This window comes from Dermacentor variabilis, chromosome 7 (assembly GCF_050947875.1).
Source record: "Dermacentor variabilis isolate Ectoservices chromosome 7, ASM5094787v1, whole genome shotgun sequence".
NCBI classification, from domain to species: domain Eukaryota; kingdom Metazoa; phylum Arthropoda; class Arachnida; order Ixodida; family Ixodidae; genus Dermacentor; species Dermacentor variabilis.
The window spans coordinates 27,768,124-27,794,480 of NC_134574.1; the positions used below are offsets into that span (position 1 = coordinate 27,768,124).

General features: G+C 45.1%; 1 protein-coding gene across 5 annotated transcripts in view; it reads left to right on the forward strand.

The window, feature by feature from the left end:
• Positions 1-26,357, forward strand: part of LOC142587385 (uncharacterized) — a 498,611-nt gene that overhangs the window by 201,899 nt on the left and 270,355 nt on the right. For 2 of the 5 annotated variants that reach the window (XM_075698347.1, XM_075698344.1), the window contains exons 5-6: positions 2,437-2,535; positions 17,510-17,593. The exons of 2 other annotated variants lie outside the window; for them this stretch is intronic. In XM_075698347.1, the coding sequence (XP_075554462.1) occupies positions 2,437-2,535; positions 17,510-17,593 (183 nt within the window). The remainder of the gene's footprint in view (positions 1-2,436; positions 2,536-17,509; positions 17,594-26,357) is intronic. One more of the 5 variants, XM_075698348.1, reaches the window with a different exon arrangement.

Sequence of the window (26,357 nt, forward strand, 5' to 3'; positions counted from 1 at the left end):
TGAGTGAACAACCGGCAAAGTGTTTCGAAAAAAACGTTCGCCATTCAGATGAGAGAAAGAAGGGGCGGTGTGAACGAGGAAACGCAGACTTACGTGGTTAAAGCTGAAGTTCACGTGAATTCCCTTTCCTGGATTGTCGTCGGCGCCCAAGGTCATAGCGGTGATCGGATTCGTCGCTTCCGACGATCATTTTCTCCACCGTCATCCCGATGATTGTACTTGCTTTCTGACTGGCACATTGAATTGAAATGACCTATCGTTATGCATTTTTGGCACCTTGCGTTCTGGGGAGGGCTGTCAGGCGCATTGGCGCGATGTGCATTCGAGCCACAGTGACAGCCCGCACCGGAAGCCTTAAAGGCCGTAGCACTTGCCGGCATTTCAGTGACATGGTGCGCCGCTTTATCAGCGCTGAACTCTTTCAGATCGCCTTGAGTCTGCTGTTTGTGCCTGCCCATTTCAACCGCACGAATGAGCGTCAAAATAGAGCCTTCAAAGGAAAGGCGCTCACGTATCTGCTGCGATGCTGCTCCTCCCAAAAGCAGGTCACGTACCGCCTTTTCGGTTCCGTCGCCGAAGTTTCAGCATGCGGCAAGCTCATGTAAGGAAACGCAGTAAGCCTTCTTGGGCTTCCCGCTTGTTGTCGACGCTTACAAAAACGGTGCTGCTCCATCAATTCGTACACCGTCGTGGCGAAATTCTTGTCTGGCACTGCGAGTGCCTCTTTGGAAACGGCAATGCTGTCTTCTTTGACATTCGTACTGCTGTCTGCTGTTGTCTCTGTAGTACACCCACTGTCCCTCCAGGCCAAGTGCTTTGAGCGGTATCACTTTGCAGCGTTTAGTCTACAGCTCCTCTACGCCGAGGGCTTCCAAGTAGTTGAGAAACGCTCAGTTCAAAACGCTCGAAAAGCAAGGAACGGTGGGCGCGGGTTGCAGTTAACCATTGGGGCTGATTGGCTTCTTCGTTAATACTCCTCGGTATGAACTGCTCAGTGGGACCTGGCGCAGTGGCCAACAGCCGTAGCCTCTTCTGCAGCATGAGGAAACTGCCCCTTTTATATATATATATATATATATATATATATATATATATATATATATATATATATATATATATATATATACACAGTGGGACCTGGCGCAGTGCCTGTTGGCTACTGCGCCAAGTCCCACTGAGCAGTTCATTCTGAGGAGTATTACAGCTAGCTGGCGTTTGGATAGGTGGGCATATCTGTGTCAAAGGCGGCCTTGCCATCCTCAGTGCGCTAGTTTTAACGCATTACTGGGGATTTGTCACGTGCTGTCGATGTCGGTGGCAGCTGGCTGGAAAGCAAGATACAAATGAAAATGAGCGCTGTCATTGGATGTTTGCAGGCATGGCTTGTAAGAGGAGGAGAAAAGAACGGGCGATTTGGAAAGGCGGCAGGGAAAACAGAGAGCTATAAGGAAGAGAGAAAGAATAAAATCTGAAAAGGGCAATGCGGAATATACGCGGAGTTTTTTGGAGGTACGAGAGGACACGAAGACGTCGAAAAACTTAAGTAAAACCATAGTGTCGTAGGCGATGCACTTTAGTTGATTTAGGAGATTGATGGTCGGGTATGCCACTCAGCCCGTCAGTAACAAAAGGAGATGAGTTTTAAAAAATGACCCCATTACAATAGCATAAACGTGCCGAGAAAGTTTTGAAGGTATTAAGGTGGGGGACACGACATCAGCAAAAGGATGGAAGGTGATGGTAAGGGAGCGGCTTGGTCCTTCAGGAAGTTAACATAAGTAGTTCGGTGTACGCGTCGCCGGGCCATACAAAAGAAATGAGGCGGCACTGTATGCTGGAGTCACCGAAGAAGATATGAATACGCTTGAGTTTCGGGACATGACGATAATGGTGTCTAAAAACTTAATATGCTAAACGAAAAAAAAAAAACAGAACAAAACAGTAGGAAAACGGCTGTAGACCCATGAAGAGGCAGGTGCGGATTGCAAAAGAGCTAGTATGGTAGGTATATGCTTAGAAGCGAAGAAGAAAATATATTGAGTGCTAGAGTAGGAGCAGGGGAGAGCTGGAAAGAAAGCATTATGTGAGCGTGAGAATGGAGGTTAGCTGATGGCGCAATGTGTTTTTCTCCATTTGTTTTATATAAAAATTTCAGCTTTTAGCGATTGTAAGTTCCCAGTAGCGTGTAGGTAGTTAAACCTTTGTACAAGGTATGACAGCGCATATTTCATTTTGCACAGTACCGCAAATTTGCTTAAGTTAGATAGGGCTTGGCTTGATCGAATATACGGCATTGTCATAATAATTCTGTTGGGCTGTTTCACGTAGTGTAAGTGTATACATGCTTCATACCTATTGTTTTCAGCAGCAGTATTCATAAAAAACATTTGTGGGATTACTACTCCTCAGTCGCTAATATTTAAGGATGTCTTGCAGAAAATCCATCGTTTCCACTTGAAGACAAGCCGAAGACGACGAAGTTGCCGAAAAAGAAATTACCTTCGCTGGAACCCCGCAGTCAAGATGACACATACGGTACGAATTTTTGCTTAATCACTGTCATAAGCTTCCTATTCTACGTAAATATTGCAGATACTTAGAGAGAAGAGACTGGTAGAACTCAGACAGGAGCCATGGCGTATCACCTGTGTGACGTCGTATATTAAAGCGGCTGGCAACGCTTATTTGCCGTTGTGATTTTTGACTTTCTTCCCTGTGCAAGAGGTGGCTTCTCCAGAAAATTCAAAACTTTACCAGGCCTTTCAGATACTTTGCTGCCTTGCGTTTTGATGCAGCGAGCTTCCACAAATCTACCGCTACCAGGATATACTTGCAGTGCTCAAACCACTGGAAAAACAAATGGTTATTTTTCTCCCCTTGAACTATATCACATCGTTCAGTTAGTTACCTTGGTTAGAACTTTACAGATATTGATGCAGACATCGTCATTCCAGAAGATACTCTATTTTTAACGTCTCATAGGCATGATTACGTCTGCTCTGACCGTACTCAAACTTCAGAGTAACATTTCTTCCCGTAGCATCCAGCTAAGTTGAGCTGTCGATGTAGCTGTAGTCAGGATTACCCGTGCATTTTCCCAACTAGAACATGGGCTAGGTATACCGGTGACGCTTCTCTAGTTTCGGGCTATGTATGTATCACATGCGGGAGTTCATGGTAACCTTTATTTCAATATATATGCTTGAAATATAGAAGGCACCTATCAAAGGGACATTCGCTTGATTCCATGATGTCCATTAACTCGTTCTTCAAAAAAAAAATTGCTGTTGTATTTTTCTAGCATCCACGCGTAAGACGCAATGCAGACATAACTGCCACAGTCTAAAAAAAGCTATTTTACAAACTGGTCCTTGGATTGACCAGCCACACATTGGGTTTGTTGCAACGAAGCCTGGAAGGTCTGGCCCGCAGGCAACTTCTGCTGTGATGAGTGGTCATAGGTATTGAGGGCCTATTGGAAGGCTAATCTCGGACAATGAGGCATCTTTAACATCTACTTTATCCAGAAGAACTTCAGTTTGGCCTAGTTGGTGTTTACTCTATATAGACGGGGACAGTAAAGACCGGGACAGCGGAAGAGAACACAAAAACCATATGGGCGGTAACTTTCATCTTGTTGAAAATTTACCGCCCATGTCGTGTTTATGTTCTCTTCCGCTGTCACCGTCTTTATTTGCGGTCAATATCATATGCAGCTACGTTACCACTCGCAAGAAGCACGCGTTTTATTTTCAATGCCTAAACAAATGAGTTTACCACCATCGCGATAGCTGTGTGATGGCAGATGCAGAGGCGACATCTGCTAAGCTGAAAAAAATTTGCTGTATCAAATTCGAAGCGGCACTTCTAACACGTGGCGCTTTTCCGCTAATGAGAAACAAGTGCTTCTGAACTTGTTTAGTGCTAGTGATGCCTCTCTAACCACCTTAGGGTTATGCTTCAAGGCTATGTATTCTCCAAGAAAAGAGACTGCAATCTGAATCCAGAATAGCGCTAGCGTATTTGCTTTTGGCGTTCTGGACCACCTGTAGGCTGAATGACTGGAGATACACTGCGTGGTCCATAGTCTATAATCGGTCAACGAAGGTTCTTTGCAGTAAAAAAAGAGCGCTAGAAACATCATAGTGCTTGCTGACGGCCCCATTACGTAACCATTTTGTAACTGAGTCTCATATACGTGACGCCTGAGACAGGCGTAATTTGAGGTCATTGGGAGAGGCCTTCGTACTGAAGTTGACATAAAAATAAGTTTATGTTGATGACTATAATTTAAACCTCTCTTCCACCTCTAGAAGAAAAAGTGAGCTTCCCTTGGAAGTTGTTTGCTAGATGGCCGCTTCATGTGCAGCGGAAACGCCAGTTGTATTTTCTTAGTGGCTCTTTCATTGACAACAAGATGTATGTCCGCGTTGAAACTGTGCGTCTCATGTTGATAAGTGAGACAGAATAAACATATCGACATAGCGGCCGATGTGGAGTGCAAAACGGTTTCCGTAAATGTACCGCTAAGTCGTCTGTTCGTACGCACACCTACGGCGGATCATTAAGTTGAACACGCCCATTGCTCTCTGCTTTTCAGTTCCATTCGCATAAACTGTAGGAGATCATTGAGCATGTCGTCCTACAAAGCTGCTCTTTAAAGTGACGCAGAAGCTATTGCAGAGAAGCTATCACAGCACCCTTCCCGCAAATCGGGGCTTTGTTTCTTAGAACAACAGAAAGCTCAGCTAGTTAGCTATTCATAATGCAAAGAAGGAGTAAGGCGTGCAGACACGTACACAAGAGAAGAGATGTGGACAGCACGAATGCCGACTATCAAATGAAGGAAGCACTTGAGGCGAAAAAAAAGGAAGACACAAAACTCATCTGCGCATGCTCTGGAATGATAGCACCGCATGTCAATCGGATACACGTGCTGGTATAGGTGAGAGGTAGCTGTAAAGGCATTTGATTTCTTCCTTATGTAAAGTAATCGAAGGCTGTCACACGCGCGCACTTCCACCATTATTTATATATCATGCTTCGACCATAAGGCGCGTATCTTCATTCCTATCCCTGTACAATCTCGCGCATCAATCTAATCTCACGTTCATCATTCATCAAATCTTCATTCGTAATTCAATTATTCGTGAAACATAATCAAATCTCACGTTGGAAAAGGTGAATTTTGTCGTAAGGTACAGCCTGCAGGAGGATACTGATGAGCATCGCTGAGAATGCTATAATTGAGAAGTTCAGTGTGCCCAGACAGCGAGTGTTTAGCTGCGCGGCGTTCCAAGAATATTGGCCGACCGTGCATAGACTGTTTCGGAGGTGCATTGATCATAGCTTCGAAAATGTTGTTTCAGTCGCATGCGATGATAATGCCAATCCTGCCCTACCCCTGCGACGTGGCCCCAAGGAGCTGCAATTTTGGGAGGCCAATACATAAAAAAGAAAAAAAAACAGAGAACATCTATCAACGTTGGACCAACAGCTATTAGGTGATTTTGGTCAAGGTGGCGTTGACAAATAGCGTCTGTCCTGATCGTCTAATCCAGAAAGCAGTACGTAATCGTGGCGTGCCATTTGTTGGGCAATCTAGTACTTGTCAAGACCGTCAACGCTACCGCGATCCCGAAATATCACAAGTCGTACTCATATTCGGCTCTGCAATTTCTGTGTGTTAGTTGACATGCTAAGCTGAAAATGAAGCGAGATTTTCTTACACGTTAGCTTCGAGCGCTGATAGTACCATACTTTTGCGTATATTTTGTTTATTCACACGGGTGGCAAGTTCTGCATACAACCCTAACATTGCACTTGCTTCAGTGCACTGAATTTTTTTTTGTTTATGGTGGTCTAACACAGGACAGTACTCTCAGAAGCTACCTCTCGCAAAACAGGAGCGCCGATATGAAAGAAAGACAAACACCCTTTCTATATGTACATAAAACGGTATAATCAATCAATTCTTCAATCAATAAATAAAAACATTTTATTCGTGCTTTCGTTAACTTCAGGGGTAAAAAGAAGCTTCCGATAAGTCAACTTGATCGATTTTCACCCACAGGCATGTCGGCAGAGATTTTATGCAGCGCACACCAGAGTGGTACCAATAATAAACACACTCATATAAATGGATAACATTTCCGTCAGGTAGTATAGGTATAATAATCAGAATAGAAAAATATAAACATCATAGTCGCTTATAGACTGTTGAGCGAAAGTGGGAGGTCGTGAGTCATATCAGTTGCATAAAACGATAACGTAGCAAAGACAAACGGTAAAAAGAACAAAGAATACGAAAATTGCTTGAGTTCCAGTGCAATTCGACCACCTAAGACTATGTCACAATCATAAAAATAATTTAACAGCATGAAATTATAATCACGTGCACCTGCTCAATGCAAGCAGTGAGATTTCGTGGCCCATCCCAGCCCTGACACTTTCTTTTCATATATACGATTTCTGTAATGCAGCTTTCACAAGGCAAGTTACATAAGCAGAGTGTCGCCGTTTTTCTTGTTATAATGTTTTAGTGTGGCAGTAATTATGAAAGCTTTTCATAGAAGTTAAACTATAATTCTCTACTAGATAACCCGCCGTACAGTATGGCAGAAGCCGAGAGGCGCCTATACATAAGACAGTACATTATACAAAAGCAAATTAAAATGGGGCAGTAAGATGCTTCTTTGAATGATTTCATCATTGCGAATGATAGCACCCATTATTGGAAAGACGGTTCCTCCATGTCCACAGCTAATCAAGAGCGCAGGTATATCAGGAGGCATTAGCCGTGCCTAACAAGACAGAAGAAACATTAGTGTTTTATTTAGCAATGACACTTATTACTGCATAAACGCATATCGCATATCGCTGTAATCTTTATAATAAACTATTTGAGACATCATGATACCCACAACATATACAATGAAAATTAAAATTTGGGTTTATGAAGCTGGTTATTGTTATATTGCGAAGCGCATCTGTATCTTGACATACTCCAATTAGTAAAATAATAAGATGTGCGGTAAATTTGTGTGTGCTTTTGGGCGCCGGTGAGTGTTAAATACTTTAGCTTAGACAGTGGTCGTCCTATTCTTCTAATTGTCATGACATTTGTATTTGCGTTGACTTCAAGTGCGCATGATTGATATCTAGCATAACGTTCAACCTTACATAATTCTGCATATTCCACTTAGCTATAATTTCAGTCCTCACCAGAAAAGGAATTGGCCTCCCCGGCGCAGCAGTTGGCCACCCCCTCCCCAAATGCCTCACTCAATTACCCTATGGCCCTCAGTCCCCAGCAGCTGCGGAGCACCTGACCAAGGTGGCGGTCAGGCCTATAACGCAGCAGAGGGTGCTAAGAATCTATGGCTCCGGACAGGCCGCCAATAGAAAGTGACCCTTGCAACGTTTAACACCCGCACCTTCTGGAGTGAGGTTAGCTTAGCAGGACGCTTTCAGGAACTATCAGACATTCTTTGGGATATCATCAGCCTTAGTTAGATTGGAAGAACTGGTGAAGGTTATACATGGCTGAATAACGGAGAAAGATAATGACAAATAGCCGGGCAAAGGAGCAAGAGTTCAGGATCGGGAGCCGGCCTCTAGAGTCTGCGAAGGAGCACGTTTACCTAGGTCAAGGAATCACAGCGAACCTTGATCATGAGAAGAAAATTCACAAAAGAATAAAATAGGTTGGATCGCATACGGCAGACATTGCCAGCTCCTGAAGGCAAGCTTACCATAATCACTCAAAAGGAAGCTCTAAAATCAGTGCATTTTACCAATGCTGACATATGGGGCAGAGACTTTACATTACGTTCATTACATTACTTTCGTTTGTGTGCAGCATCGGGTCGATACTTTTTAAGAGGGGGGTATTGACACGTGTACTTGTTTGTCCTTACCGGGTGACACGTTTTACCACCTAACAAATGTTATCGCGCAGCGCAGGACGTGCCTGCATGTATCGGAAGTTGCTGGAATGTTATCGATGATTCTATCCCCTATCTCCGACCGAACCTTGTGTAATCTGATCGCATGTTTGCGCGACGCGAATAATGTAGAACTTTGTGGAAGGCACGCGGGTCCCAGCGATTACTCGGGAACATTCGACGACTGATGTATAAAAGCCGACGCGCTTGACCCGCTGGTCAGATTTTCGACGATCGCCGACCGTGTTCGCCGCTATCGTTGAGCTATAAGTGTAGCCTGTTTTTGTGGGCATGGGGGCCCCTATAAAAGTTCGTTTTGTCTTTCACAGTATTGCTACTGTGTTCTTCAACGTCACCACCACGTGACAGTATCACAGTATTCATTTAGTCATATTATAAGAAGCCAACAAACGCTGACACCAAGGACAACATAGGGGAGATTACTTGTGCCTAATAAATGAAATAAAGAAACGATAATTTAATGGCCATTAAAGTGGATGAAAAAACAACTTGCCGCAGGTGGGAACCGAAAACACAAGCTTCAAATTTCGCTTGCGATGCTCTACCAATTGAGCTACCACGGCGCCGTTTCGCTATCCACTTTCTTGGGTATTTATGTGTCCTACTAGAACCCTGGGAGTGTTAGCCAGCACCACCACTCACAGACCTTGGCGGCGGACGTGGAACGTCCTTTTTGCCGCAGGCGTCACGAGAACGTGATCTTTTTGGGTGAAGGGAACTGGTCAATAAACCCACATATGCTACCTGGAGGCCTCAATGCTTCCGGATTCGAGACCCTCGTTATGTAATAAACGAGAAGGAAGGGAGTTAACCGAGGGGCTCGATTTTTATTAGTCATATCATAAGAAGCCATCAAACACTGACACCAAGGACAACATAGGGAAAATTACTTCTGCTTAATAATTGAAATACATAAAGGATATATTAATGGAAATTAAAGTGGTTGAAAAAACAACTGAAAAAAAGCATGAATGATGAAAAAGCACAAGTAATTTCCCCTATGTTGTCCTTGGTGTCTGTGTTTGTTAGCTTCTTATGATACGACTAATAAAAATTGAGCCCCTCGGATAACCCCCTTCCTTCACGTTTATTACATAACGAGGGTCTCGAATCCAGCAATATTGATGCCTTCAGGTAGCATATGTGGGTTTATTGAGCAGTTGCCTTCACCCAAAAAGATCACGCTCTCGTGACGCCTGCGGCAAAAAGGACGTTCCATGTCCGCCGCCAAGGTCTGTGTGTGGTGGCGGTTAACCCACGTCCTTCTCGTTTACTATTCAATTAATATTTGTAGTCATATACAATAATGTTCACTAGGAGCTCTGCTCTTTAGCTGTACGCCAAAATTCCACCATCAGCGTGGAGACAGTTGAACGTCAGGGAGTTACGAGGTAGGGCGAGGAGAGCGGAGTGGCGAGTAGGAATGGGAAAGAAGCGAATTTTATTTTCCACCCACCCGATAGATAGTGCTAACTACTTGGGGGGCCTCGATGCGACACTTCTCCGTGGGAGGCGGCACTAACGTCCAGGCACTCTACTGCCACCGAAGTGGTGGACTTGTGGAGGCCCGCTTTAGGGGCATCGAAGATCAAAGCCACCAGCTCAAGCAACAGTGCTAAGAGGGGAGGGTCGGTGGGAGGGATTTCACACACGCACAGACGCACCGCTACGCTGCCAGCTCAGCGAGCTAAATCATATCCTTCAAGATTTGTTTCCACTAGGTGAGCGCCACCTCTCGAGCGTTGATTATGGTGCAACTTATAGCTCGTGCAAATTTTAAGATTTTGAGTAGCTCAAATATAACCACATAGCCAACTCGCCCAAGTCAACGCCAAAAAATGTTTTTCTTTAGCCCAATTTGGTATATATAGCCAATCCTGACAACACTGCTCCAGACCAGCTTCATCACGTTTGTGAAATTTTCTACGTCACCCAGATCGAATGCCTGTCGTATTTCTAACAGCGTCCCGCAAGGCTCCTTTTTCTGCCGGGAATGAGTACAGTAAAGACAATAAGGGTCGTGCTGAGGAAAGAAGAACACGGTAGAACGTGCTGGTTCGTCCATTTTAACATAGTTCGGCTGTGTTTTATCACCTGTATTCTTTGCTTTCCATTCTGGTGTTTACATACAGCGCCATAACGTCCTTGGGCCGATAATAATGACATTGAAGTCACTGGTATCTTAGTGGCAGCTGTCTTTTAAATAATAAATCATGAGCGTGAGTCAAAGACATAGTCAGAGGTTACTAGAATAGCAGCGAACACCTTGCGCTATAGTACAAGGTATATGTAAGCTGGTAGCAAAGCTTTCATAGAAGCCCACGTGTCCAGAAAATGGTGGCTCGTTGCAACCGTCGCTCTCTGCGTATCGGAGGGGGGGGTGAAAGTATTAGCATTAAAAAAATGAAAAACAAAATGTGTCGTCTGAAGCGAAAATGGCAGTCATGTGAAGATCTTATGCGGCATGGCGTACATGTTTGAATTTCTTAAGCGTCCGGCATATCGACCACTGCACAAGCAATTGTTTTGCTTTTGAGGTTGAGGCGAGCTTGAGACTCGTTGAAGCGCCAGCCTGTCATTAAACTATAAGACTGACGATTGTCTCATTGTGAATCTATTTAGGTTATTATTAACGGCAGTTCCTCCAGTAGGTTCCTCAGGAAGGTGATCGAATAAGATGTAAATAAATGGCGTGGCCACAGAGGTTGCAAAGCAACTTGAATTTTATTCGTATAGAATAATGCAAGCAATATATTTGACAAAAACAACAGGTGTCATTGGATGAAAAATTTTATGGCCAGCATGCACAGTCGTAATGCATAGCAACGTATGCAAAACCTTTTGACCGAATCATTCGTAATTGCGTGTGAGAACATGTATCTATATCCAAGAGTTCAATCAATCAATCAATCAATCACTCAATCTTTATATTGATTCTGTCAATGATACAGAAAGGACTGTGACAGAAAGCTGTTTTTCAGAACAGCTTGACTAGGCCACAGCCCCATGATAAGACAAGACAGTTATCAGACAAGACAGCATTCCCCCCATATTAGCATACGCAGAACATTCGAGTTACTAATTTTGCTGCTCGTCGGGTATTCAGAGCCTGCGTTAGGAGAGAACGAAAATAGCACGACGTTGTTTCGCTGAGCATTATGCATTTATCGTAACGAAGAGACGCAGCGCGTTGGATGCCGCAGCCTGAACTTGCACGATGACAAAAAGTCTGCAGTGACACCTTTCGCTAATGAATGCTGTGCGGGAAGCCAGGCAAAACTTGAAGTACACGCAACGCTTTGAACAAACACGCAAGTAAATAAAAAAAAACTCGGATGAAACCGCCGCTTTCGAGGGACCAACGCGATTTCACACTATATAACAACTGGTTTGCACAGGCTTGCCAAGTTTTGCATCACAAGGAGGAGGAAAAGCTTTATTTTCGTCAGATATTAGAATTATGTGAATTGCTGCGTTATTTCTTCTGCCAGGCAGCATGAGGTGGCCGTAAACGCTTGAGTTTCGGCGATCTCCAAAGCCCAGTGGACTGTCCACATCTGGACTGCGGGATCTAAGCTGGACACCGCTACCCCCGGTGCGAAGTGGTATTTTACTGGCGTTCCGCCCTAGGCTTTAGCGCGCGGCAGTCGCTCAACATAAGTGTCAGGACCGCCATAGCGATGTCGCAGTTTCTGCATTTAGGTTAGAAGCAGCCTGGATATATTAGTGAATACTTGTAAGGGTTGGTAAATGAGCCAGTCTGCATATGTCGCCAAATAACCTGTTGCAGCTTATCCAGTGTTTTATGTAGAGCGGCTATTTTTGTCTACCTTCGCGGAACTGGATAGTAATTTCGCGAAACGTCACCATGCGATCCCTCACTGAACCAAGGTCGAGGCCTCCCACTATCCAGCTGACAAAACCTCGGGAATAATTTTGGGCAGTCTCATTTCCTGGGTGCGAGGAATATGCCGGGACCCAGATGATTTGAGTTGGATGATCAGGTGCTGGATGTTTATTTAGAATTTGCAGGGCCGGTTGTCGATTTTGCCACTGACAACGTTTCTAAGTGCAGTTTTAGAATCGTCAAATTATTTTTGGAGGGGTGTCATTTAAAGTCAGAGATATAGCTGCTCTACTGCTTCCCCTGCATGCATGCACCTAACTGTTGCTGCAGAGAAGGTATAACTTTGATTGTTAACTATGCCTACACAGAAGGCATATCTACTTGACTATTCCGCTACGTTGATGTAGACTGTATTCTGCAAGCCCGAGTTGTGTTTATGTAGAGCTTTATCTCTTGCACTCCTTCTGTCCTTATGACGTTCCGGATGCATGTTTTTTTTGCTATTGGGTATATCCTTAAATTTGTGTTGTATATTAGTGGAAATTTACATTTGCATGCGTTTATCAATCCATATCGATCCTCAGATCCTCTGGTCTGTGTCTTCCTTATTCAGTTTTGGGTACCCTCTCTATCGGTGCTAGTTTGTGTGCCTCATCCAGCTCCTCTGGGTATTCTGGATTCCCAATTATATGAGCTTCTCACTAGCCCTGTATCCAGGGAGGTGAAAGCCTGATTTGTACGATTATCTGAATAGGTAATATACTTTCTTCTTTTCAGCTGGGTAATGGTGCAGGTAAGGAAGAGAATATATTATCCGGCTGAGGAAGAAGGCTGCGGCAAGTTGTTTGAGATCCGCTTCCTTTATGCCCTTAAATTTGTTTGCTACTCGCTTAATTAGTCTGGGTAACACACCCTATGATATTGCTCAGAATGAATTCGTTCTTTGTGTTGTTTTGTACCTGCATACCTAGGATCGTAAAGATCTGCATTTCAAGTACGTATTTCGCATGTATCATCCCTTTGATGTCCGGGAGAGGTGTTTTTGCTTGTGGTTGATCCCTTACAATCAGAAGTTCTTACTTTTGTGGGGCGGAGCACGAGAGACATATTTGATTTGCATGATATGACACTCGGTGTGCTCCTGCTTGCAGCGTATTCTCTACCGCTTCCGGCATTAACCCAGAGGGTGAAATCGCCAGCACATTGTAAGCGTCTTAAACGAGGGATTGTGCTAAGTGCGGTAGCTAGCGGTGTAAGACAGATATTAAAAAGGAAAGGGTATAGTAGTTATCCCCGTCGGGTTCTTTTCTACCAAGTTGCAATGTGGACGACGCGATTTAGCCTAGCTTGAGTTTGGCAGTCCTGTCGGAGAGGAATGCTTTGATATAGTGGTAATTTTTGTGCTCAGCAAAGGGTTTCTCCAATGCAAGCATGATTGCTTCATGCTTATTGTTGTCAAAGGCTTTTGTTAGATCCGGGGCTCAGGAAGCTCTAGTTTTTTTCCGCTGAATAGGGTGTAAAACCGTTTCTGGGAGTCTTAGCATGATGTCTTGTGCTGATGGATTTGCTCTAAAGCCAATCATGGCGTGCTGCAAGTTATTCCCACTATTTATGCGGCTCTGCAACCTGCTAAAAATTACATGCTATAGCACTTTGCCTCAGCAGGATGTGGGAGATACGGGCCTGAGGTTCTGGATGTCAGGCTTCTTTCCAGGCTTCGGCATGAAGAGGATCTTTGCATGCCTCCAGGATCAGGGGAGTTCCCCTCTGTCCCAACATTTGTTAAAGTGTTTAGTAATAGTTTCGATCGAGGCGTCATCTAAGTTTCTTAGTGTTTTGCTTTTAATCCTGTCCGCACCTCAAGCCTGGAGGTCCGCAGTCTTTGAAGCGCAGCTCGCACTTCTCACTTGCATCCCCTCGTAAAGTTTCTGCTTCAGGGTTCCCGAGTGTCTCAGCAGAGACATTGTTTGATGTTTCTACGTAAGTGTATCTGAGTTCCTCGAAGGATTCTTTATATGTGAATGCTTGGTTATGCACTAGTCTAATGATGTTTTGGCTATGCGCTATTTCATGTCTAAGGAGGTGCCAAGTATCCCTGAGGCCAAGTTTGCCACTCATTGGTCCCAGACTTGGCCCATTGCTGTTTGGTAAGCTGTTATGCATAAGCTTCTCTTTATTTCTATAGCTCTGCAATGTTAATGCGCAATAATCCATTGAGTTTCTGCGTTTGCCACTTTCTCTGCAGACTGTCGTATGCTTCCCACATATGTAGCAACTGACTGTCCGCAGATTATGGTCAAAACGCATAACTGCGTTTTGATCTCGAAGTTGTGTAAATTTGTCCCAATCCGTAATTTGGATCGGTTGCATTCATCTGCCTCTGAGGTCTTTGGAAGATTATACTGCTTGCCACTATGTAGTAGTCACTACCTAAGTTACTCATTGTGTTCTGCAATGTCACTTGCCCTATATGCTTTGTGAACGTCAGGTCTCGAGATGTGCTAACCTGCCTGCTCCTGCCATTTCTAGTAAAGGTAACTGGGACTGTGTGTATCGTAAGGCGCGTATCCTGGATGTACCTCCATAGATGCGTGCCTTTATTTTTATTAACTCTGCATTCCTAGGCATTGTTTTGTGCGTGAAAGTCTCCCACTATGACCAGTGGATTCTGTTTAGAAATTTTTAGTGTCCTATTCATAGCTTCGACAACGGTACGGTGTCCTCCCTTCGGGCTGCTGTATACATTAAGTATGAAAGTGGCGGGTATGCATACCGTTTTTGGAATTAGTTTTACTAAGAGACAGTCGAAGTCAAACATTTTAATGTCATGTTCTATGGCAGTTAGATATCTCGGGACTGTTCAGTATTTGGTAGATTTTTCAGGACTAATGGCGAAATTTCGTATTTCTGTAAAAATTTTTTTCATAGGGTCTATAGCCCCGCACTTTAACATTTCCAAGTGTTTCCTGCAAGGCAATAACGGCGAGAGTTTATTCCTTTAAGGTTTCTGTATGTGGAACTACCAATTTGTTTTTTGCGAAAATTCCACAGTTCCATTGCCAAATTGTTGTAATTTGGGCACGCTGAAGTTCAATGAGGGGTTTCTGGACGTTGCCTGAAACCTGAAGTAGTTGCACAATGCTCAAAGGTGTATGTGAAGCTACCAACGACGGCTTCTTGTATGCTTTGTCTGGCCTCAAGAGTTTCGATTCTTCTGCCAAATTCTGCGGTAAATTGTGAGAAATTTTGCTCCTGCAAGGATTTACGTTCATCCACAGGATCTTTATCTGTCACTAGAGGTCACTTTTCTTGCAGGGTGGTTGCGTTGTGGAGAGCATGATAACGAAGAGGCTGCGGTGGCACCGAGTGGGTTAGTTATTTGTCTTGATGGTGTTTTCGGAGGGGAGTCTTAAATTAAAGAGCTATTATTTTGCTTTCTTTGTGATCTAGGTTTGTTATTTTCCTCGCGTAATTCAGTGTCTTGTGCCAGAATCACTGGTTGGTAGGAGTCACCATGAACAAGCTATTGAATTGTGAATTATAAAAACATAACCTTTGTTGCTTTAGTACAGAAGAAATATTTGAAACTGAATATTTACAAGTATGACAGTATCAGGATTTAAAATTTGCGAAATTTTTTTTCACGTAGGTAATACAGTATCATTGCTCGTCTCACGTGTCATCTAGGCACGTTTCAATCGCCATCACCAGGTTATATCTCTCGCGAGAAGTTTTGGCACTGTTTTTGTTCCCAGCTTCGCGACCTAGTTAGATGGATCTTGCTATAGCACGCGCAGAATTATTCCGTGGTGCTCACATCATTGTGGAAATATGGAACAGCGGTCACGGCGTGCGTACTTTATTAGAACATGGCCATGTTCGTGTCTGCATGAAAACAACCCACATACGACCATTATGCGCTTGTCCTCGCCGCCTTTTCAGTGTCCCGTGTTCAGTCTTGCGCTAGTCACTTCAGCATGGAAAACCAACTAGCCCGGTCTCAAACCCTGCCTGTACGAAAAATTTATTTAGCCTTGCCCGTGACTTCCAAATAACCTTGAGCGAAAGGCCAGAGTCGTTATCCGGACACTCAAATGAGAACATCAGGCCGAGTTGCAAGGACAAAACGAGATCATTAAGGCAACCAGCTAAAAGTTTCGAAAGATGCTGTCTAGCTCTGGCCCCCCAACCCTTTGTACAGGACCGAAAAACACACGCGAGTTACTGCCCAAACAAGTTACAAAAGAATATTACTTCCGAGTTCTTGCTAATGTTTATTTTTTCGCAATATCACTCAAGCCGCAACTACTAGCTCGCTGATGTTTCATTTGTAATTTCCAATAGTGGACGTTCAAAAGGCATATACATGGCTTCATACACTTCATTGCCATCTTATGGAGTTGAGCGCTCTTTTGAACACCAGCGGTCCATATGTTCCGCAGCGCTTGTTTGGTGTCGCCTCGACAGGTGGCATCACGACGCGTAGCGCCTCCTTCATGCGTTTTTACACGCCATGGTGTCTCAGCGGTTATGGTGTAGCGCTGCTAAGCACGACATCGCGGGACGAAATGTCGGCCGCGGCGGCCGCATGCCGATGGAGCCGAAACACAAAAACTCCCGTCCACGCATTGGAGGCACGTTAAGGACCCCCTGCTAGTGAAAATAAATCAGGAGTCCCTCAATACAGCGTACCTCATAATGAAATTGTGGTTTGCGCGTAAAACCCCAGAATTAAATTCAATCTTCTAGGTGGGCAGTGCGGCCTGTTTCGCTCGAGTCATTCACTGCCTGTCGAGCAGATTTCAGCCGGCTTTCTCTTTCTAGCTGGGCAGCGTACATATGGACCTGTGCACAGTATGGAGCCGTGTGGGGTGGTGTAGTGTCGTTGGGTGTGTCGTTGCGAACATGAGCTACGCCCATTGTAAGATTGTGGCTAGTATACCTTCCACCAATCTGCTTTGCCGGTTACCATTCCATGCTGACATCTATTCTCAATTGCGGGAGAGCCAGTATTTTTTTAATGAGGGCTATACACATACATAAGTAATACTTTCATGAACGCTGTAACCAGCCAAAATTAGACATCAAAAGAATATTTCTGTTTACGTTAAGAGAATTAGCTTATTGTCATGGAAGTCTTATTTGTCTTTATTGGAGCGTGTAAGTTACTGCGCGAGAATAATTTACGCTTTTTATTATGTGCCTTTTGGTTTAATAGGAAGTTTTGAAATCTTTGCTCCTAATATTCTTGGCTCTTCTTTCGAATATATAAGTATTACGGCTTGCAATTTTAACGAAATATTTATGCAGACATCCATTTCGGCACACGTTCATCAGCCGAATATCAACGAAGCTTCAGCAGAACTTCGAATGCCTTTAAACAATAAAGAATTATGCTTAGACGATTACAGCAATTTTTATAAATGTCATCAATTGTACTGCTTAAGAGTACATACCACTTATCTCCTTTTATATTAGGCTCATAAACCAAGAGCGATCAATTTCTTTTTTGTTGACATTTCATGTTCTATTGGTTGCTAGATAATGCAAATGCATACCTACAGTTTTCTGGCTGAAAAGTAAAAAGAAAAATACAATTTACAGAGTGTTTTTTGCATGGAAAAAATGTGACAACACGTTCATTGAATGCCGTTTGCATGAAAACAACCTGTTTTTTTTGTGAATGCCAAAACAGGTGTCTTGTACGTTAGTGGCGTGAACAGAATTAGCGTCATATATGCTGCAAACAAGTGCGTAGTTTTGGGACATCAGAAAAATGGTAAGCATTGCACATCCTCTATTATACATAACACCTTAATTTTTTTCCACGTAGGAAGGTACATTCGCATGAGGTAACACCTTTACAGAGGCGAAATTTTTAATTAAGTAAACGGCACTTAGGAGCCTGTCGATATGAAATGATCAGTAGCCCGCGAACAGAACACCTCTTGCAGAAGACGTGTTGCTTTCTTGAGCATCGTTTAAAAAGGTAGCTCAATTTAAACCTAAAGCGAAGAACATGACTAAGTACCGAAAGGTAAGCACAGGGTTAGACGAATAGTTGAGTTTAAAAAATAATTAGTCATGGCAGTAAGGTGGATGCGAACTGTACTGCTGGCCCTGCTATTCATAGGGGTGGCGGGTAAAGGAATGTTGAGAATCCGTGGTACGTTAATTGACACTGCACTTTTACAAAAGCCACTGCCGGTGAGGTACATGGCAAAGAAGGAGGACAGGAGAGGTGCGTCGAATAGGTGGAGTCACTGCACAGGACTTAGTTTCCTAAAGAAGCAAGAATTCAGACAACAGTATTGAGCAATGCATAAACAGCTTTAAATTTATAAAATGCATAAATAAATTACATCAACGTAGTTGGGTTAGGAGGACAATATTGTACGATAGAAAAATTATGTATACAAAACATTGCTATTCGGCAAAGCGGGATATTAAAAATCCCGGCAGACACGATGTTCCGATAACTGTTTATGGTAATGCAATTAGTATTGAAGCAATGTTGACGCCGCATTCTCACTGCGAAACGCGTCATGTATAAGGCGTATGTGCAGCCGAGCTTTTTTCTCACCATTCAAACGATAATGACGACGATGCTTGTCTCGTTGCAAGGCATCTCACGCAAGCGTATCATAAATATTCTGAAAAGCGCATCACGACATGTCCTTCATGTCATGTCAAGCTTACATGTCCTGCATCTCGTGTCCTACATGTCATATAATCTATGGCTGACATTCATGTTATAAAGGCATGCTATTCGCGTCAAGTCATGTAATGCATGCCATGCCTGTTGTCAACCATGCTGTGCTTATCATGTCATTCATGTGATAACATACACGTAATACCATGAAATGTTTGTCAGGTAATGTCAGACATACAATGGTAGATTTCATGTCACGACATGTCAGATTACCATGCCGTGCGTACATATCGATCATGTCATGCCACAATGGTATGTCAGGCGTATACAGATATACATCCAGGCAAAGGAACAACCACAATGCCATTAGACAGCATAAGTGACATATTGTAGGTTATCCATGTCAATCATGTCACACGTATCACGCAATGCATATCCTGATATACAAAGTGTCCCAGCTATCATGCAGCAAGATTTAAAGATGTACAAATGCCACTTAGCTGGTGAGAACCAAGTTAATGTTGTTTGCTATTGCTTGGAGATACTGAGATTTTCTTGAATTCTGCTTAATTACGTAATTAGTCCTAATCACCAGCCTTCTCAAATATCATAATTGGATTAAAAGAGTCAAGGAGAAAATTGTAGAGCAACCTGAAGAACTGCCAAAACAGCTTTCTGTTGCCAAATACGTGTTACATAAAAGTGTTTTTTCGAGCGTGAAACAAGCACGTGGATGCACGCAAAGAGCCTTGAGCGGCCAGTAACGCGGTAATTTAGTACACCGTTACCAGTGTGACCACAATCAGTGGGATCAACCTTACTTTGTGAGACAGACGGGAGTTGAGTGTCCGAGATCACCTGCCCTGTTTTTTTTTTCAACTGCGAACAGAGGATCGTAGGCGGGACCTGTCACCAGTGCATAAGAGTCAACACCAATCCCTAGAGAAGCGGTTGCGCGCTGCACGATCATAAGAACGACTGCTTCGATTACCTAGGCTTGTATGCAATGGCTTTGCAGCACCAGCCCACCCTCACAACCGCGATTGTACTTCAGAATATCACGCCGAACTTGCCTTTAGGAATAGACGTGGTGTTTCGGTGGAGTCCTTTTTAGGAGTTCTGACGTTCTACTGAAAATCTACATTCGTTATTTAGCACAGGAAACTGTATATGCAGAAATCAGGTGTTTGTATAGGTTCTTGCATAGCGCCAATAATAAGTTCTATTTTTCTTGGCGTAGTAGATAGTGCTGTAAATGTAAATCTTCAAGAGGGTGTATCATTGCGGACGATTATTTGGACGAATATTTGATTTTTATTGGCAGATGAAAGACATTGTCGATTGCTTTAAAAAGAAGGCACTGGTATAAAATTCACCTCTGCGTTGCCGAGCAATACTAGACTATAGTTTCCTGACTTGTGAATGAATTTTTATGCGCATCATGTTTGCTGGCACTAGAATCCACGATCCGCAAATGCAGTTCTAGCTTTGACGTCGGGGCACTAAAAATTGTGAAACGCGGAATTGGTCTGCCGCGAATACGCGCGGCCTTGGAATAAACTTGCGTGCACAAGGTGAGCAGGAGTTTCCGTATGCAAGTAGAACGGCTAAAAGCAGCAGATCACCCTGTGTCCCTCAGCACACCCCTTCGTCAAAAGCTCGTTCGCATTGCAAAGCAAGGAAAATGCGGGCGTCATCCTTCTGTTCAAAATGAAGGAAACGAAAAATTTTCAGCCATTCCCAACGTACATTAAATTTCACATGGCCTAAAAGATGTGGCAAAGCGTTGTGGTGCTCGGGTGGTATTTTCTGCACCACAATGGCTTAGTCGAATTTCCTCCATTGTGCACAGAAGGGCACAGGGCGCGTCATTGGGTGGTAGAAGGTGCAGTATGAAACAAGTTATTCGTTTTGTTAATTGTGGCTCAACAGTAGTATACAAAATTCCCCTAAGCAGTGGCCATAGGTACATTGGCCAAACAAGCAGATGTGTCAACACATGCCTCAGAGAGCGTAGACATTCATTGAACGGCGCCCCATCCTCTCATCTCGTCTTATAGTGCAAATCGAGTCCTAGTAAGCCCATCTTCGAAACCACAGTCATTTTTTCCGTCACCCTAATCAAACCACACGAGAAATCTCGGAAGCCAATCATATCACCGAAAATACCGCGCTGTGTTTATGCTAACCATCCTTATTAATACGTGAGAAATATTTCAATTTTATTGCTCCATGCTCACACGTGCCTTAGCTGTATGCAGCTTTTGTACCTCATCTTGACATGCGCGAAGCGTCCATTTTCTATATATGTATTTTTCCATACGTGCAATAAACATCAGTTGTGAGTGAGCGCATGTGGTGTCTCTTTTCTTCTTGTACATCCTTGGTATTTTTAGCGCTCCGACATTTTATTATAACCTAATTAACTTTAAGGCAATTAGGTGACAAGGTAGAAGAACAAACTACCGTGCTAAACAGCAAAGTTGGGCAAAATACATCACTTCATACACAGATAAAAGAAAAGCCTAGAACCGGGTAAATAAAATAAAGGGCCGCAAAACTCATCCTCCACCTTTAGTAAATACACATGGAGACACTCTTGAGGCCCAGCCAGATGGTCTAGGAATATTTTTCGAGCACATCACCGGCACATTGCTTTACAGAGACAGATTTATAAAACACTAGCGACAAGCAGAGCAACTGCCTCTTGGGTCGGAGAGGCACATTTAGTGAAGTACAGAATCGACGATTTAGAATGGTGGAGTTCTAGGCCTCGTTTATTTGTTGTATCCAGTCCAATCCAGGAAGCCACAGAATAATATATGAGATTATGAAAAACTTGCACCCTGATACCCCCGGAACACTACTTTCATTCTTTACCTCCATGCTCTCTGCTGGCAACATTCCGTCTGTATAGAAAGAAGCACTCGTAATTTCTATTCTCAAAGAGGACAAGGGCCCGTCCTCACCCTGTAGTTATGGGCTCACGGTCCTGGCAATATATCAGTGCAAACTATTCGATAAAGTAATTAACCGGTGCCTCATCCGTATTCTTGAAACCAACAAACCACTCGATCCCTTACAGTGCGCTTTTAAGGAATGTAGATCCACAACAGATCAGCTTGCCCACATCGAGACAAATATCCGTGATGCCTTTGCACACAATACAGTTTTTCTTGTCAGTAGTTCTTTATTTATGGATACTGCGATCTTTTACGAGATCTTACGAGACGAGGTCTCGAACCGCTTTCTGCGTTCGACTTCGGCTGTCACCGTCTCCTTACGTTTGGTCGGACTGCTCTCACTCGCATCCGCACTACGTGTGTCCCCCCTTGCTCTCATGGGTGTGAACTTCGGCCTCTCAAACTTGGAGCCAAATTCACCCTTTTGACCGTCCTTAGCTCCGCGAGCCCGACGCGTCACAAATTCCTCGGCTAGCTCGGCGGCTTTAGCCACCGTACTAACGTCTAGCCTATCCAAGACCCAGTACCGCACGTTCTCAGGTAACCGATTATAAAACTGTTCCAGCCCGAAACACTGCAGAACTTTCTCGTAGTCACCAAACGCTTTCTCTTCTTTGAGCCACTCTTGCATGTTTGACATAAGCCTGTAGGTAAACTTTGTATTTGACTCACTTCTGCCTCTCTCATTTTCCCGAAACTTCCGACGGAACGACTCCGCTGACAGCCTGTACTTTTTTAGCAGACTCGATTTCACTTGGTCAAAATCCTCTGCCTCCTCTCTCTTCAAGCGAGCGACTACGTCGGCCGCCTCGCCGGGTAACAAAGTGAGCAAGCGATGTGGCTACGTTTCCCGAGAGAACCCCTGTTTCTCGCACGTTCGCTCAAAGTTAACCAGGAACAAACCAATGTCCTCTCCAAGCTTAAGCGGCCGCATCAGGTCAGTCATTTTGAACGATACTCGTTCTCCTGCACCGTTTGCCTGACTTCGATTACGAGCGCGTTCCAGCTCTACTTCGAGACGTTTCATTTGCAAAGCGTGTTGACGGTCGCGCTCCTCTTTCTCTTTTTGCTCTTTACGTTCGCGCTCCTCTTTTTCTTTTTGCTCTTTACGTTCGCGCTCCTGTCTTTTTGCCGTCTCCCTTTCCTCAATGGTCTCAAGGCATTCTGACAGCTCGTCATCCTCAGCTTCTAACTAAAGAATAGCCCTTAGCAGTTCTCGTTTTCTGAGTTTGCCTGAGACATCCAGACCCAACTCTCTTGCAAGCTCTAGCAATTGTGGTTGGCGCAACGACTTCAAATCCATGGCTGCTCTGAATGCGGCTTGCTCTACTGCCTACTATTGTGTTGCCGCAAACTAACCCGGCAGCAACGACACCCACAATTACCAGCTCTGCTTCTGACACTAACAAAAGCCTGGCAAAACTCAGAAGAAGAAAGTCCCGCACTCACCAAACCTCGCAGCCAAGAATTCAGTGCAGTCGTTCCGCAGCTGGCAACCAGTCATCTCACAGGGCTCGTTGCACTGCTCCCGGATGGTCGTTGTGCTGCTCAGCATACAGTCGACCGCATATCTTCGCTGCTGGCCTCCATTGTCGCGATCTCACCGCTGGCAACCAGTTGTTGCAAATGGGTCGCAAGCCCCAAGGGTAGCGTTGGCCTGGCGACCTGGGGCACAGCTGGAAGCAACCGAAGGTCCTGGCAAAGGATGAGTCGACTGCTAACAGAACACCTTGTTTATTTTAGCATCGCAAAAGAGCGGCCGGTCAGGTCGACCGAAGTGGAGAAACGAGAGACCACGTTATTCGACTGAATAAATGGAAGCTTCTCCCTTGGCGTCCGGGGCAGCTGCTTTTATACTCTCGGAGTCTAGGGCAAGAAGAAACGGCTCGGACGAGGCGCACGTGGCGGCGGCGCACGGACACGTTGTGACAAGTCTCCGCCGGGCCGGCGCCGGCCAGACCTCCTCGCTTCACAGTTGGGGAGCTCCTCTCCCGGCTGCCGCGCTTTGACAAGCGTGGGCACCAACATGCACACACACACACACACGAAGACACATGGCATTGAAACATGCCTGGACGCGCTTAGCAGGAGGCGTTGGAACAGCGCTGAACTGGCCAAAATACCCGCCGCTGTGAACGAAGCCCCGGCGTCCGTTGCATCCGCGCCGGCTATACCGCACTTCGGATGCGAAACGTAACATCCCCTCCAGAAGGAGCATCGTCGCGACGCTCGGTGGGTAGCATCCGGTGTCCAGCAAACCAGGGAGTGTCCACGTCTTTCAGAAAAATAAGGTTTCATGCGCATGACGTGCACAGTTTCAGGCAGGACCCGACGGCGCCTCGAGCAGGATGGGCTGTCAGCAACGACTTCGTAGTTGACGTCGCTAAGGCGTCGTAGAACCTTGTACGGTCCGAAGTATCCGCGCAGAAGTTTCTTCGCGAGGCCTCGGCGGCGTGCTGGAGTCCAAACCCAGACTCTTTGGCCGAGCTGATAGGCGACGCATTCATGGTGTTGATTGTAACGTCAGGCAGCGCGGTCTTGCTGGCTAGCTATGCGAACGCGCACGAGCTGTCTTGCTTCTTCGGCGCCCCCCGTAATATCTGCGGCGTCAGTCTCGGAATCGCAGGAATCATGAGGAAGCATAACATCCATCATTATAGTCACTTCTAAACCGTGGAGGATACTGAATGGCGTCATTCTTCTTGTTTCTTGCCGAGCCATATTATATGCAAACGTTGCGTAGGCTAATATTTGGTCTCAGTTCTTGTGTTCCACATCGGCATACATGCACAGGATGTCTGCGAGTCTTGTCGAGGCGCTACGTAAGTCCATTGTTTTGCGGGTGAAAGGCTGTCGTCCTTCTGTGTGCCGTGCCACTGAGGATGAGTACAGTTCGCAAAAGTGCAGTCGTGAACGCGGCTCCCATGTCGGTTACGATGACCGCTGGAGTACCGTGCCTCAGGACGACGTTTTTCACGAATAACTGTGCGGCCTCGGCAACTCTGCTGCACGGAAGTGCCTTAGCTTCAGCATACCGCGTGAGGGAATGTGTCGCAGCTATGACCCACTTATTTCCGGCAGCAGATATTGGGGATGGGCACAAAAGGTCCAGCCCAATTTGTGCAAACGGCGTTTCCGGCACAAGAACGGGATGTAATAGTCCGGCATGTTTCGTAGCTGGCACTTTTGGTCGCTGACAGTCGAGGGACATTCAAACGTAGTGCTTCACCTGTGGTGCGGCCAACAGAGATATTGGTCAACCAACACAGAGAGTGCTAGACAACTATAATTTGAAATGGGCGGCCGTATATGTATGGGCGGAACTTGGCAACTGCCCCTACTACAGCCCAGCATTTCTTTTCTGTGGTGGAGTAGTTCGACTCGGCACGTGACAGTGTTCTACTGGCGTAAGCGATGACTCGCTCAGCGCCGTCTTGCCGATGAACAAGGACGGTGCCTAGACCTACGTTGCTGACATCGATGTGGATCATTGTCGGCGCATCCACTTCAAAGTGGGAAAGAACAGGCGGAGTTTGTAGACGGTGTTGCAACTCGCTAAATGCCGTCTCCTGCTAGTCACCCCACACAAACGTGACATCTTCTCTGGTTAAGTAGGTGAGTGATGAGGCGGTGCGTGCAAAACCCGCAATAAATCGTCGGTAATAAGCGCATAGACCCAGGAAGCCTCTGACTGCCTTCTTGTCTGTAGGCCTTGAAAACTTTGCGACGGCTGCGATTTTCTCCGGATCAGGTCTGACACCTGTGTGACTTACTACGTGGCCCAAAAACTGTAGTTCTTCATAGCCAAAGTGGCACATTTCATAGTTTTAAGGTAAGCTCAGCGGACCGTATGTCTTGAAGAACCGACTGTAGCCGTTTGAGATGTTCATCAAATGTGGCAGAATAAACAGTGACATCTTCTAGGTACACTAAGCAAGCCTTCCACTTAAGATCTGAGAGAACAGTATCCATTAGTCTTTGGAACGTGGCTGGGGTGGAACACAAAACAAAAGGGCGAACTTTGAATTCATACAGGCCGTCAGGCGTTACAAAAGCAGTCTTTTCTCGATCCCACTCATCGACCTCTAATTGCCAGTATTCACTTTTTAGGTCCATCGATGAGAAGTATTGTGAATGCGGAGCCTGTCGAGGGAATTGTTGATGCGTGGTAAGGGATACGCATCTTTTTCTGTAACCTGATTGAGCTTGCGATAATCGATGCAAAACCGCGGGTTACCACCCTTCTTCGTAACGAATACCACGGGCGAGGCCCAAGGGCTTTCCTGTGATCCTGTGTTTCGTCAGTGGTGTTTTACGCGCCTGCGATGTTGTAGAGAAGTCTTGAAAATCGTCAAGCAGTTCCCTGAGACTTTGTTTCTGTTGCAGCGCTAAACCAGGGTCAACGTCGACGACGGGTTCATGTGGCATCATATCGGTGGTCGATTCCTCTTTTACACCAAAGCAGTGTCGAACGTGGTCAATTTCGTCAAAGTATGCCAAAGCGGTGCCTTTACTGACGTGCCGGCGTTCATTGGTGAAATTTGTCAGAAGTACCTGTGTGCAACCACCGATTAGGCTGACGATACCGCGAGTGATGGGAAAACCCTGATGAAACAGATGTGCAGTTAATTTTTTGGCTACACCGTCCTTGTTCAATTGTTTTCCGAAACTGACGGAGACAAGACTGCATGATAGTGACGGTATGCAGACATCTACGTCGGCGACACGTAACGATGTACACTGGCGTTCTTCGTCGTGGCTCGTGTATGTACTAGTTTACAAGGTTATCTCGCCGTCCCGTATGTTAACCACGGCGCCGTACTGCAGCAAGCAGTCTATCCCACGCATGAGTGGTCTAGAGTGCTCTTTTAAAATCACAAAAGTGGCGACAAAAGCTGTATTTTCTATCTGTAGTCATGCAGTACATA